At 38.9% G+C, this 12,811-nt stretch overlaps 1 protein-coding gene across 2 annotated transcripts in view; it reads right to left on the bottom strand.

The window, feature by feature from the left end:
• The window catches only part of ITGB8 (integrin subunit beta 8), a 124,321-nt gene that overhangs the window by 56,818 nt on the left and 54,692 nt on the right, over positions 1 to 12,811 (bottom strand). For both annotated transcript variants that reach the window (XM_081101943.1, XM_081101942.1), the window contains exons 7-9: positions 9,514 to 9,609; positions 3,856 to 3,945; positions 116 to 250 (exon numbers count right to left, since the gene is read on the bottom strand). In XM_081101943.1, the coding sequence (XP_080958069.1) occupies positions 116 to 250; positions 3,856 to 3,945; positions 9,514 to 9,609 (321 nt within the window). The remainder of the gene's footprint in view (positions 1 to 115; positions 251 to 3,855; positions 3,946 to 9,513; positions 9,610 to 12,811) is intronic.

Here is a 12,811-nt window from a genome sequence, read left to right as displayed (position 1 = left end):
AATAAGATCCTTGGGGTCAGAGGCAAGTAAGTTTTCAGGATGTTTTGATTTTCTGTGAGGAAGCATACCAAACAGCTTAGTTTACTTGAAATAGGGAAAACGCGCACCCACATACTTCGTCATTGCTCGTTACATTTCTGCATCCTTCTGTGCCTCGCCTTCTGGTCCCATCTGGACAGATCGCGGTAATGTTTAAATAGATGCCTTTTACCTGGTTTTCCACCTGAACTTTCACTTCTGAAATAAGTTTCTGTAGAGACATCATTTTTAAATTTTATACTATAGCATTATCAAATGTAAGCAACTAACAGTTTTATTGTCATTCTAGATTTAACTTAAGATTCTGTCTCTATTAAAGGATGAATAAAAACATCATTTCCACATAATAACCCAATTATATTTGAAATATGTAAGAAATACTGAAGATTAAACTATCTGCATTTAATTGCTCCATTTTAAGTATGTTTCCATGCATTTCTTTCATTTTGATAACTTCAAAGATAAATCTTACTCAGCCTGGTACAAAAATAATCATTTAATCCAAATGATTATCATTTAATATTTATATTATGTAATAAAATTTAAATAAAATATTGAGAACACATACCATCAAAGAGGGTAAATCTTGACAGCTTAAAATCTGAAACATGCTTCTGACCTTTACAACTGTTCAAGAAACATTTCAGTTTCAAATACTTGAGATTATCATGAAGGCTAAAATGCCTTATTAATACAAAATTGAAAAGAAATTTTTGGGAGGCAATTTCTATACAATAGGCAAAAGAATTACCTGCCCAATATGGTCCTATATTAGTAAGTTCTCCATGAATGGCCTAGGATTTTTGCCAAGTTCCTGAGGCTTGTTTGTGTCAATCAAATCTGTTCCAATTCCTAATACTGAACTAGATCCCCTTACTGAGCAGAAAACCATCCACTTATTTGTGCAAACTTTGAAAAATCATTTATGTAATGCCATTTATGTAAATGTATCAAGCACACACTTATTTCTTCCATTACAATCTCTGAGTTCCAAAAATTCTAACTACATTAAATATATACTGTAGATCTGTATGTATTTTCATTTTATAAAACTAAGAGTCTACACATGCTAAAATCCTTAACATATACTTGTAAACAAAAGGAAGGAAAAAGATGATGTATAGACCTAAGGAAAGAGTTAGTGGATGGATATGAAGAAAATAAAATAATTTCTACTGTCTTCTAATTCTTTTACTTGAGTAATTTTTCTTCAATTGTATAATCAATAAAAACATGTATGCTAATTACAATTAATCATGGAATTATGGTAGTGACTCTTTAAAACAGGATACTTCCTCAAATTAGTAAATTTTATTTTGGGTTAGGTAAGACTATATTAGCCACATTTTTTATCTCCCAAAGAGCTCATTCATTATAATCACTTAATTGAACAATTTCGGCAAACCAAAACTTTTAATGGTATACAAATAGGCTTGATATGGTGATGATTTGACAGGTCAGAAGGAAATTCCTCATATGCTGAGTGCCCTTCTGAAATTCTGCGTATCTTATAACCTTGAACTAGTTATACCAATGTTTTCAAGCAGGGTGTTGAAGACAAATATCTAAAGTGTTGATCACTTTTGGAATTTAGAAGTTAAGCTCCAGACACAGGCTTAAGCTTCACTTTTAATGACTAAAAGGTACAGAGGTAGAATCTATTTTTTGTAATGTATGATTATTTTATTCAATATATTTTCCCTTAATTTCAGCTAAATTACTATTGTTTTTAGAGTTATGATTTTTTATGTCATTTTAATTCTGCTGATGGTGTTGATGTAAAAGATAAAAAAATAAAATGTAATTAGTACATTCACCATGTACTAAATGTGTATGTACTTTTATAAAATTCTCAAAAATGAAGTGCAAAAAGTGAAAGGTTAGAATGAAAATATTTTTATTCTTTTTTCCATCAATGAATTGTGAGTTGTTTCTGTTGGACTGTGAAAACAAAATGAAATTTCAGAAGAATTTTGAAAATATAGATATATAAAATAACAGAATTTCAACTTAAGGAGATTACTTAGCCAGAGTAATTTTTGTTAGATTTACTAGTATTTTTCATTGTTTAAGGTTAATCAGAACTGCAATTAGCTTAAGGCTTCACATACCTACCCCAGGCAAATAAGAAACCTAAAGCCAAATGCTGCTGTTTCCTTTTCATTGGGGCAGCCTGATACCAAGGCAAGTCTGTCAATTTATATTAGTTGTTTGAGGTAATAGGTGGATTCATATTATAAAAACTAGGGTGGCTTCTAATACTGTGAACTCCTTCCTTATTTTGATTATTCTTGAGAACAAACTATGGATGGGAATGAATTGTACACACTGTTGATTTTCTTTGATAAGAAGCTCCTCCAGTCCTAATGTTTGTTTGTAATAGTGAGAAAGAAATAGAATTAAAAATACATTCATAACCAATGGACATAAGATACTGGGGGATACGGGAGACTAGGGGACTGTCTAGGGCGGGGGGGGGGGGGAAATGGACACATATGTAATACCCTTTGTATTGCTTTAAGCAATAATAAAAAAAAATACATTTCCGTACTTCATTCAATGTATTTTCAGATATACAAACAGCTTTTTGGTAAAAAAAAAAAAAAAAATTCACAGGATTTATTTTCCTTTAAAAACTTTTTTCACAAGATTAATTTTCTTTTTTTAAAAAAGGAAGTTTAAACAAGTCCTTCATTTTCTATCCTGTGTCTACTTTCTGTCTTACCCATCTGTACCCAAGTTGAAGGCAGATGTTGCATGGAGAAAATGAGTAGAGAAGCCTGGGATTTCTCATAATGCTTGGGCTACTATTTCTGTTATTCAACTCTATTGTGTCAGAAAGGGAATCAGAGAAATTTGGGAAGTGAGACTTTATTAATTGTCCATGAATTTAAGGTATAATAAAGCATGTCTTTGGACGCTATGTAAAATTAAAACAAAAGAACACAAAACAAAATGGGTGGCATCACTTGGGGTCTGGGGTTAAGGAAGACCTGGATTCTATTCCTGCTTCTTCTGCTTGTTAGTTGTCTGACCTTTGCTTAGCTTCTTTGGGGGTCTACAAATGCATAATGGGAATACTCATCCCTGCCTTATATGTCAGGTGTGCAGATTAAATGAGGTCACATGTGAAAAGTAACTGGTTCTTAGTGGAATTAAAGTAACAGTCACTATTATAACAACATCCTAACAGAAAATTCTTTTCAGGAATGACAAAGGTTGAAAGAGCAGATGTTTCTTTACATCTTGGCATTTGGCATCCACTCTTCATAGCCTGGGGACAGCATACAACTGTCAATAAAATAGAGTATCTCTTAAGGTGATTCTTTTGCTCAAACTAGTTTTATAAAACTGCTAAAATAACTGATTGGACAATCAAGTGATTGATCCAGGAAACCCTCTTAGTAATCTCTCTATCCCAGGTTTTCATTTTATCTGACAGGTTGCCACTTTAAATACCAGTATGGATTTCTTACTTTATCTTTATGATATAGGAAGTTGTGAAATATCTTGGTAAAAAGTGTATTCTATAGTCCTGATTTGCTGACTCACTGAATGTTTGATTTGGAAGGAAATTTAGATTTCCTGCAGCCCAACCTGGATTTCTTGTCAGTGAGACACACTGAGGCACACAAGGCTGAAGTGACTTCCCCGCAAGGTTCCATGGCTTGTCATTGGGAGAGCCAGGACTGAATTAGCTTCTCAATTCTAAATGTAATGTTCTTCCTACCACGCCTTTCAAGATGATATGGCACTAGTTTGTACCTTGTCATAGAAACTGGGGTTAAAAATTATTTGGAATATATATGTACATACCTGATAGGCTTCTACTACCAAATTATTAAGGTTTGCAGCCTTGGATTCTATTTCACCAGCAATGGTACCAGGCAAGAGGGGTAGAAGGTCCTAGAACATATACCAATAAAATTTATTAATGACAATTAATAAATGGTTTAGCAATGGTTTAGCAGTCAACAAGTATAAAAATTCTCGTAGTTACCAGTGAGCAGTGACATTACATGAGTCAAAAATATGAGAAAAGAAGATGGTGTGTATATGTGTATATGCAAGAGTGTGTATGCATGTACAAATTACATGCTGACCTAAAACCCAATCAAAGTACAGGCCAGCATTTCTGAAAGTATATTCCATGGAACATAGTATCAAGAGATTTTAAAAATGAAAGGGTCCTAAGAGAAAGTAAGTTTGCCAAGTTCTACACATGGTTTCTTTCACTTAGAGACTCAAAACGTACATTTGCAAATTAAAGGTTCCGAGAAGTCCTGCAATTCAGAAATGATTTAGCATTATTTAGTGCAGCATTTCCTACCATTTCTTTTAAAAAATATATATTTTTTGATTTAAGAGAGGAATGGAGAGGGAGAGAAACAGAAATATCAATGATGAGAAAAAAATCACTGATCAGCTGCCTTTACATGCCCCATTCAGGGGATCAAGCCCTCAACCCGGGCATGTGCCCTGACCAGGAATCGAACTGTGACCTCCTGATTCATAGGTTGACATTCAACCTCTGAGCCACACCAGCTGGGCTCCCACCATTTCTTTAATTACAAAATTCTTTTGTTATGTAACATATATAAACATTTTGTAGAATGACTGTTTCATGGAATGAACTTTATCACGTGTTGGCCCAGACTGGAGAAAAAAATAATAGTTACAAGTGGAAGCTTCATGTGGTAGGTGTTCTTGATGGATCTTTTTAATTACTGAATAATTATGGAGAAGACTCTACGTATTCCTGGTGAGAAAGCAAAGCCTTAAGGGTTTATCTGAATTATAGATAAAATAAGAACAGAGAAGAAACCAGTCTGATTAGAGTGAAGGATGCATAACTAACCTACAAGGAATCAGATTATGGAAAGTCTTGAAATCCATTTATACACTCATTTTTGTCATTCATAAGTATTAAGTTCCTGCTGTATGCCAGCCACTATGTAGACACTAACAACTTGGGATTGTAGGTAATAGGGAAAATGTATTACCTGTACATTTTTAAAATCCATTTGTAAAACCTTTGTTGAGCACCTATTGCGTACCACTTTGGAAACGCTAAATTGCTAGGCCACTTACTTTCCATTCTTTTTTTTTTTTAATATATGTTATTGATTTTTTATAAAGAGGAAGGGAGAGGGATAGAGAGTTAGAAACATTGATGGGAGAGAAACATTGATCAGCTGCCTCCTGCACACCTCTTACTGGGGATGTGCCCACAACCAAGGTACATGCCCTTGATCGGAATTGAACCTGGGACCCTTCAGTCTGCAGGCCGAAGCTCTATCCACTGAGCCAAACCGGCTAGGGCTACTTTCCATTCTTAAGGATTCCACTGGTACATAAATAACAACTTCACAAAACAATGTCCACATGAAGCAAAAGAAGGAATGCACAGACCCTAATGGGAGGGATATCCAGGAAGCATTTGAGGGTTGCTGAAGGTTGTCAGGGACTGCTTCCTGGAGGAGGTGACACATGAGCTGTGTCTTAAAGAATGAGTAAGATTTAGTCAAGTAACAAGGGAGAAGGGCTTCCAGGCATGGTGGGTGCATGGCAAGAACATTGGCACAAATGATAGAGCTTGGTGAATGGTGTGCACAGGAAAATTAGAAGCATGGCTGGAGGGACAGATGTAAGACAAAAATAGTAGGGGATGAGTCCAGAGAGGCAAGCAGGGACCAGATGGTCTCTTATGCTACATTAAAGAATTGTTCCTTTATATCAGAGGGAATCCTGAGAATATTTTACCTTAGGGAGCACTTTGGTCACACTTGTGATTTAAATAAATCTAAATGTGTTCCCTCATCTTTACAATTGGGCATATTATTTATATTACCCTCATTATTAAGAGTTGTTAAGAATATTAAATGAATTAATAAACTTGGTGCCTGACAATAATAAGTACAGTGGGGCCTTGACTGACGAGTTTAATTCGTTCTGAGACCGAGCTCATTAAGGAGCTCGTTAAGGAGCTTGTTAACTCAAATTACTCTGTCAACTCAATGCAAAAAATCAGCCGAGAGACAGCTGGTATCTCAAAAAACGCGTTAGTCAGGAAACTCGTAAGTCAAGGCCCCACTGTATTCAATAAGTGGAAGCTGTTACTGTCATTAATAAAGTGGTTTGGGCATTGGATTTGGACAAGAGTCCTACTTCTGTGGATGTTAATGGTTGTTACATTAAAAGGTGGGTTAGGTATTTACATTTGGGAAAATAGTGAATTAAATGAAGTTTCACTATAGATTTCTAAGGAAAGAAACTATGATTAAAGTAGTGCTTTCAATGGTCAATATGATAAGTAGCCAGGTATTATGGAAGCTAACGGAGGGAACACCAGCTTCAGGCAAATGGAAATGGGTTCAAGTATATATTGAAGACAAATTAAAATGTAGTTTATCTGAAGTATTAAAAAAATAAGTAAAAGGCATCAAGAGTAAGGAAGCACAAGGATGACAAAGGAGATGAAGGAAATCCAAGAACAGACATGTGCAATGAAAATTAGGGTGTAACAGCATCATGGAAATGAAGAAAAAAAAGGTTTCTTGGAAGAAAGAACCTAAGACTGCAAAAAGCAAGCTATAGTAGGGTACAGAAGAATAGTGTTGGTGGAGGGGGATGATGGTCCCGTGATGCTGCCAGAATGACATATCTGCCAAATGTCTATTCTGCTTGTGGGTCTCTCCTAGCCAGAAGGATTCTGGACATAAGATTATTCTTATGTGGGAAGGCTCTGGCTGGTCAGCCACTTCCATGGCTCCTCTTGTTCTTTTTTTTTTTTTTTTTTGGATGACCTTGACCAAATCTAGGTAAGCTGCTGCTATTGACAAGCTGATATTCCCCAGCATAATCCTATATAATAAAAGCCTAATATGCTAAGTGTCCGGTTGTCCGGTTGTCCGTTCAACCAATCAAAGTATAATATGCTAATGATATCCTAAGGCTGCTCAACTGCTCGCTATGACGTGCACTGACCACCAGGGGACAGATGCTCTGATTGATAGGTTAGCTTGCTGCTGGGGTCCAGTAGATCGGGACTGAGTGAGACGGGCCGGACATGCCCTGGAGCCCTCCCACAGACCCTCCCCAGCTGGCCAACCTCCCACATCTCTTCCTGGCCCTGATCGTGCACCAGTGGGTCCGTTGGCCTAGCCCTGGGGTGGGCAAACTTTTTGACTCGAGGGCCACAATGGGTTCTTAAACTGGACCGGAGGGCTGGAACAAAAGCATGGATGGAGTGTTTGTGTGAACTAATATGAATTCAAAGTAAACATCTTTACATAAAAGGGTACGGTCTTTTTTTTTTTTTAGTTTTATTCATTTCAAACGGGCCGGATCCGGCCCACGGGCCGTAGTTTGCCCACGGCTGGCCTAGCCTGTGCCCTCTTGCAATCTGGGACCCCTCAGGGGATGTTGGAAAGCCGGTTTTGGCCTGATCCCACAGGCCAAGCCAACGGACCCCACTGGTGCATGAATTCGTGCACTGGGCCTCTAGTCCTATCTAATAAAAGAGAAAGATGGTAATTGGCGTACGACCGCTACCCTTCCCATTGGCTAATCAGGGCGATATGCAAATTAACTGCCAGCCAAGATGGCGGCCGACAGCCAGGCAGCTGATGCGAACAGGGAGGCTTGCTTGCTTCAGTGACTGAGGACTCCAACGTTCCCTGCCTGACTTGCGGGCCTCTCAGCTGCAACTCTAAGCAACTATGTTGCAAATATAGAAGCTAAAAATACCCCAGAAACCTGCTTTACTCAGCCAGGCTTCAGCCAGCCGGACCGCAACATTGTATCAAATACAGACTGTAAACAAAGGCCAGAAACCTGTTTTCAGCAGCCGAGGCCTCAGAGCTAAAGCTGGCCCAGAATAAAAAAAGAAAAAAGAAAAAAAGGAGCGGTTGGGAGCTTCAGTCACCCGTCAGCCTGAAAACGGCCCTCAGCCCCTCAGCCATACTGGCCAGGCACCCCAGTGGGGACTCCCACCCTGATCCAGGACACCCTTCAGGGCAAACCAGCCAGCCCCCACCCGTGCACCAGGCCTCTATTCTATATAGTAAAAGGGTAATATGCCTCCCGGCACCGGGATCAGTGGAGCCGCGAGGCCTCCCAGCACCGGGATCAGCGTGACAGGGTGCAGCGCCCTAACCCCCTGATCGGCCCTGCTCTGTGGGTGATAGAGGGCGGTGCCCCAACCCTTCCCCCCTCCCCATGGGCCCTGCTCTGTGTGTGACGGGGTAGAGCCATAACCTCCCCATCGGCCCTGCCCTGAGTGTGACAGTGGTGGCGCCTCAACCCCCTGATCGGCCCTGCTCTGTGGGTGATAGAGGGCGGCGCCCCAACCCCCTGATCAGCCCTGCTCTGTGTGTGACGGGGGGCGGTGCCCCAACCCCCATGATGGGCCCTGCTCTGTGAGTGACAGTGGGGAGCTCCTCAACCCCCTGATCAGCCTTGCTCTGTGTGTGACAGGGTATGGAGCCCCAACCCCCCTGATGGGCCCTGCTCTGTGCATGACAGGGGCCAGCACCCCAACCCCCTGATCCGCCCTACTCTGTGTGTGACAGGGGGCAGTGCCCCAACTCCCCTATTGGCCCTACTCTGTGCGTGACAGCGGGGAGCTCCTCAACATCCTGATCGGCCCTGCTCTGTGCGTGACAGGGGGAGCTCCCCAACTCCCTGATCAACCCTGCTTTGTGTGTGACATAGTACGGAGCCCCAACCCCCCTGATGGGCCCTGCTCTGTGCATGACAGGGGGCAGCGCCCCAACCCCCTGACCCGCCCTGCTCTGTGCATGACGGGGTGGCGCCGCAACTTCCCTATCGACCCTGCCTTGAGTGTGACGGGGCGGTGCCCCAACCCCCCAATCGGCCCTACCCTGAGCGTGACTGAGGGTGGCATCACAACCTCCAGATCCGCCCTGCTCTGTGCATGACCGGGGGCAGCGCCCCAACTCCCCAATCGGCCCTGCTCTGAGGCCCGACCAGGGGCTGCACCTAGGGATTGGGCCTGCCCTCTGCCACCCAGGAGCAGGCCTAAGCCAGCAGGTCGTTATCTCCCGAGGGGTCCCAGACTGCGAGAGGGCACAGGCTGGGCTGAGGGACCCCCTCTCCCCCCCGAGTGCACAAATTTTTGTGCACCGGGCCTCTAGTCTATTATAAAGAACTAGCACATAAGCAGGACTCTAGATGTAAAAGGTGTAGTTGGAGTGTGAACTATTTTTACATTATTGCCACAGTTAGTACCACATTAAGTATCTGTGCCCACACTTGATGCTAGTTGCTATCAAGAAAATTTATACTTCTTGCTAACTTGACACTGTGTAGTATACATTAGTTAATACAGTATTCAATTTAGATTATACAAAGTACAATAACTCTAGAATTTTTACCTGGGGTTTGAAGAAGTATTCTAGTTTCAACTACCAAAGCAAACATTTTAATTTTTTTATTTGGGAATGAACATACCTTATACCAATGGAACTGTTTTCCTTGAACTGCAAAGATGACATTAATGTTGTTGTCTATTAACTTTTCTGAGAGTTGGCCTAGCGAGGGATGTTCCTGTTAATGGACAATGAAATAAAGAAGGGAGTGAACTTTAGTAGCTTGATCCCACACATATCCAAACATTTCTTAGGAGGGAAACCACATGGCTGACATAAAAACATGTTTTGTTGGGAAGGGTTATGGTTTTACTGGAGACATTTAAATTGTTTAAAGAAATAAAATCAACATCAATGTATTAAAGAATATTTTATAGACAAAAGCTCCATGAAAGCTTATAGCATTTGTCTAATGAAAAGGGATGAATTTAACATAGTACACAAAGTATTAAGTGCCTCTTTAGATTAACATTGCGATCAAAGTGATATAACTGAAAGATAATTTAATATTCAGACAGATATATTAGTGACAATCACATTCTGAAGCAAAATTCAATAAAAAGTGTTTAAATGCAAGTATGTCCATATGCATACACATTTATATACACATAAATATTAGTATATGTATATATTTAATATATATGATATAGTACAAACTCTGCTTAAAAGCAGAAAACCCTGTACTCAAATTCCAAGTTGTCACTTTATGATAAAAGTTCTATCTCAGGTCCATCCTCTCTAACATGTGAATGGTATCTGATTCCATTATTGCTGGCAAGATGAAAAAGATAACAATAGTATGTGAACTATTTAGTGCAGCTTCTTTCATAGAGTAGGTACTCAAACTAATAGCAATTATCATTATTTTACTTCCCTCTATAGTTTACAGATCTCTCAACGTATTATTCTACTTAACCTTTTTGTCATATATATATTATAAATCTGTTTTACTTTGATAAATAAAACTTACATAGAGCCAACTGTGACATTCTTTGTAGTAGTGAGAAAGCTTGGGATGAGTAGAAGGGGAATGAAATTTATTGTAGTATATATGAGAAATCTGACAATTTGGAAATTGGTACATCTAGTGATATTGTTAGATATTGTAGTTGATATTTTTTCTTTCTGTAAATGCTCTTCTAGAAATTAAACTCATAATCTCAAATAACAACTTCATACCACACACCTCTCAGAGAGGTAATGTCAAACTTTACCTGCAGTGGTCCCCAGTGCCTAGTTACATTAGCCACAGATCATGTCATGTGACTGAGCTTAATTAGTATCATGTGGCTCAAGTTCAAATTACTATGTAGTTTTTATTCCCCCTTTTAGCCTCCAATTCTAATTGTGTTTGTTTAAGGGAAACTTTTGTTAAACCACCTTGGTTAACATTTCTGTATTTTGGCAAATAAGTGAACTTAGTAAAAACTAATTTTATTAATTTTGCTTATAGCCTAAGTTCTATGACCCATATATTAAATGTATATACAAAGACATAGAAGATAGCCTTGTGCTTAAAATACTATCACTAACATGAGTAACTTCTATGATCTGAATATTTGTGTCTCCCTCCCCAAATTCATGTCTTGAAATCCTAACCCTCAAGGCGATGGTATTAGGAGGAGGGCCTTTGGGATATGATTATGTCATGAAGGTGGAGCCCTCATGAATGGATTAGTTCCCTTATAAAAGAGGGCCAGTAGGAAAAGCTTCCTTGCCTTTTTCACCATGTGAGGTTACAGCTGGAAGTGTCGCCTATGAAACAGATAGTAGGCTCTCACGAGACTCTGAATCTGCCAGTGCCTTGTTCCTGGACTACCCACTCCCCAGAACTGTAACATTTAGGTTGTTAGTAAGCCCCCCAGTTTATGGGTTTTTGTTACAGCAGTCCAAATGGACTAAGATAATAACAAGAAAAAATATGCTTTTTTTGGTATATAATTTATAATTGCTGTGGTAGAAGCAAATCAAATTTTTATGAACTGCATTTAAATGTGATATGAAGCCAATTCATGAAGAAGTTGAAAAAGTATTAGCACATGGATTTCCATAAGAAAAATTTTGCCCAGAGCAATTCGTAAAATATAAATTGAAAGTAATGGAAAAATAATTTCCAAAAAATATAAATATAATATAATAATAATAAATATAAATATAATAATAATAAATGTAAATATAATATAATAATTTCCAAAAAATATAAATTCTACCAGGTAAATTCTTACTCCTTGTTCCTAATAATATATACACTCTTAAAATAAATGCATGACAGTTTGCATAATGCTAGTAAATTAAAGAGAACAAGTAAAGGAAAGGCAATCTAGCTGTATTGGGAGTATTTCTAAATGGCAGCAACTACTTTTCAAATATTTTTGCTTTGACAAAAAAAATAATAACAATTTGCCAAGCATTCCTCTTCTTAATTTTTAAAACCATTCATATTTTAAGGAAAATTAAATCCATATGTTTTTAAACTAGCTTACACTAAACTCACAGTCCAAGATATAAGCAGCTTTTGAAGCCTTCTTAATCTCTTTCCCCTTCCAAAAATAGGAAGTTACGTTGACCAAAAGTACACAAAATTTAAGTCCAGAAAGTTCTAGTTTGGTCAAAAGCTCATTAAAAAAAAAAGGTCAGCTGGACTTTTAAGCTTAAAAGAACACATTTATTTTGAACCCTAAAAATAAATCTATTTTAAAAGAAAATTCCAAGTACCTTGATGCAGGTTTGTTAAAATTACAAATGTTTAACAGATGTTTAAATAAACCACTGTTGACAGGAGAGTTGAGAGGAGAGTGGTGGATTAATGGCCATCGTTGAAACCCCTTCCCCTTTCCTCCATGAAGCACATTATCTTTTAAGTATTTTATCTTTTATGTCTAGTATTTCACGAGCAGGAACACTCCCTCTCAGCCAGCTGTTGTGGTGGCGTCACTGCTCCTCTTCTACTCCCCCTTTGGCTAACCCATCACACATTGTTTCTCTAAACTCTGAAAATAACTAATAGTGACAACAGGCATTCCTGGAAGCAGGGAAAGCAGTGTGCCAAGACAGCTGCAATGTAATTAAAGGCAAAAGGATTCTTTCACATTTTTCTTCTTCACCAACACCTTCACTGTGACTTGTGGGAAATGACTAAAATGTCAGAGGGAAGAGGGGGTAAGAAAGATGTGTTGAAAGCAATTTTGGTTAAAGAGATAACTGTGACGTGATGTATGGGAGAATTTCTTAAATGTACTTTTATTGATTTCAGAGAGGAAAGGAGAGGGAGAGAGAGACAGAAACATCAATGATGAGAGTCCTCCTCCTGCCCACCCCCTAGTAGGGATCGAGCCCACAACCCAGACATGTGCCCCGACAGGAAATTGAACCATGACCTC

This window comes from Myotis nattereri, assembly GCF_964212035.1.
Source record: "Myotis nattereri genome assembly, chromosome: 11".
In the NCBI taxonomy this organism is placed as follows: Eukaryota; Metazoa; Chordata; class Mammalia; order Chiroptera; family Vespertilionidae; genus Myotis; species Myotis nattereri.
The sequence above is the reverse complement of the archived record's forward strand: the minus strand, read 5'-3'. Positions and strand labels throughout refer to the sequence as shown.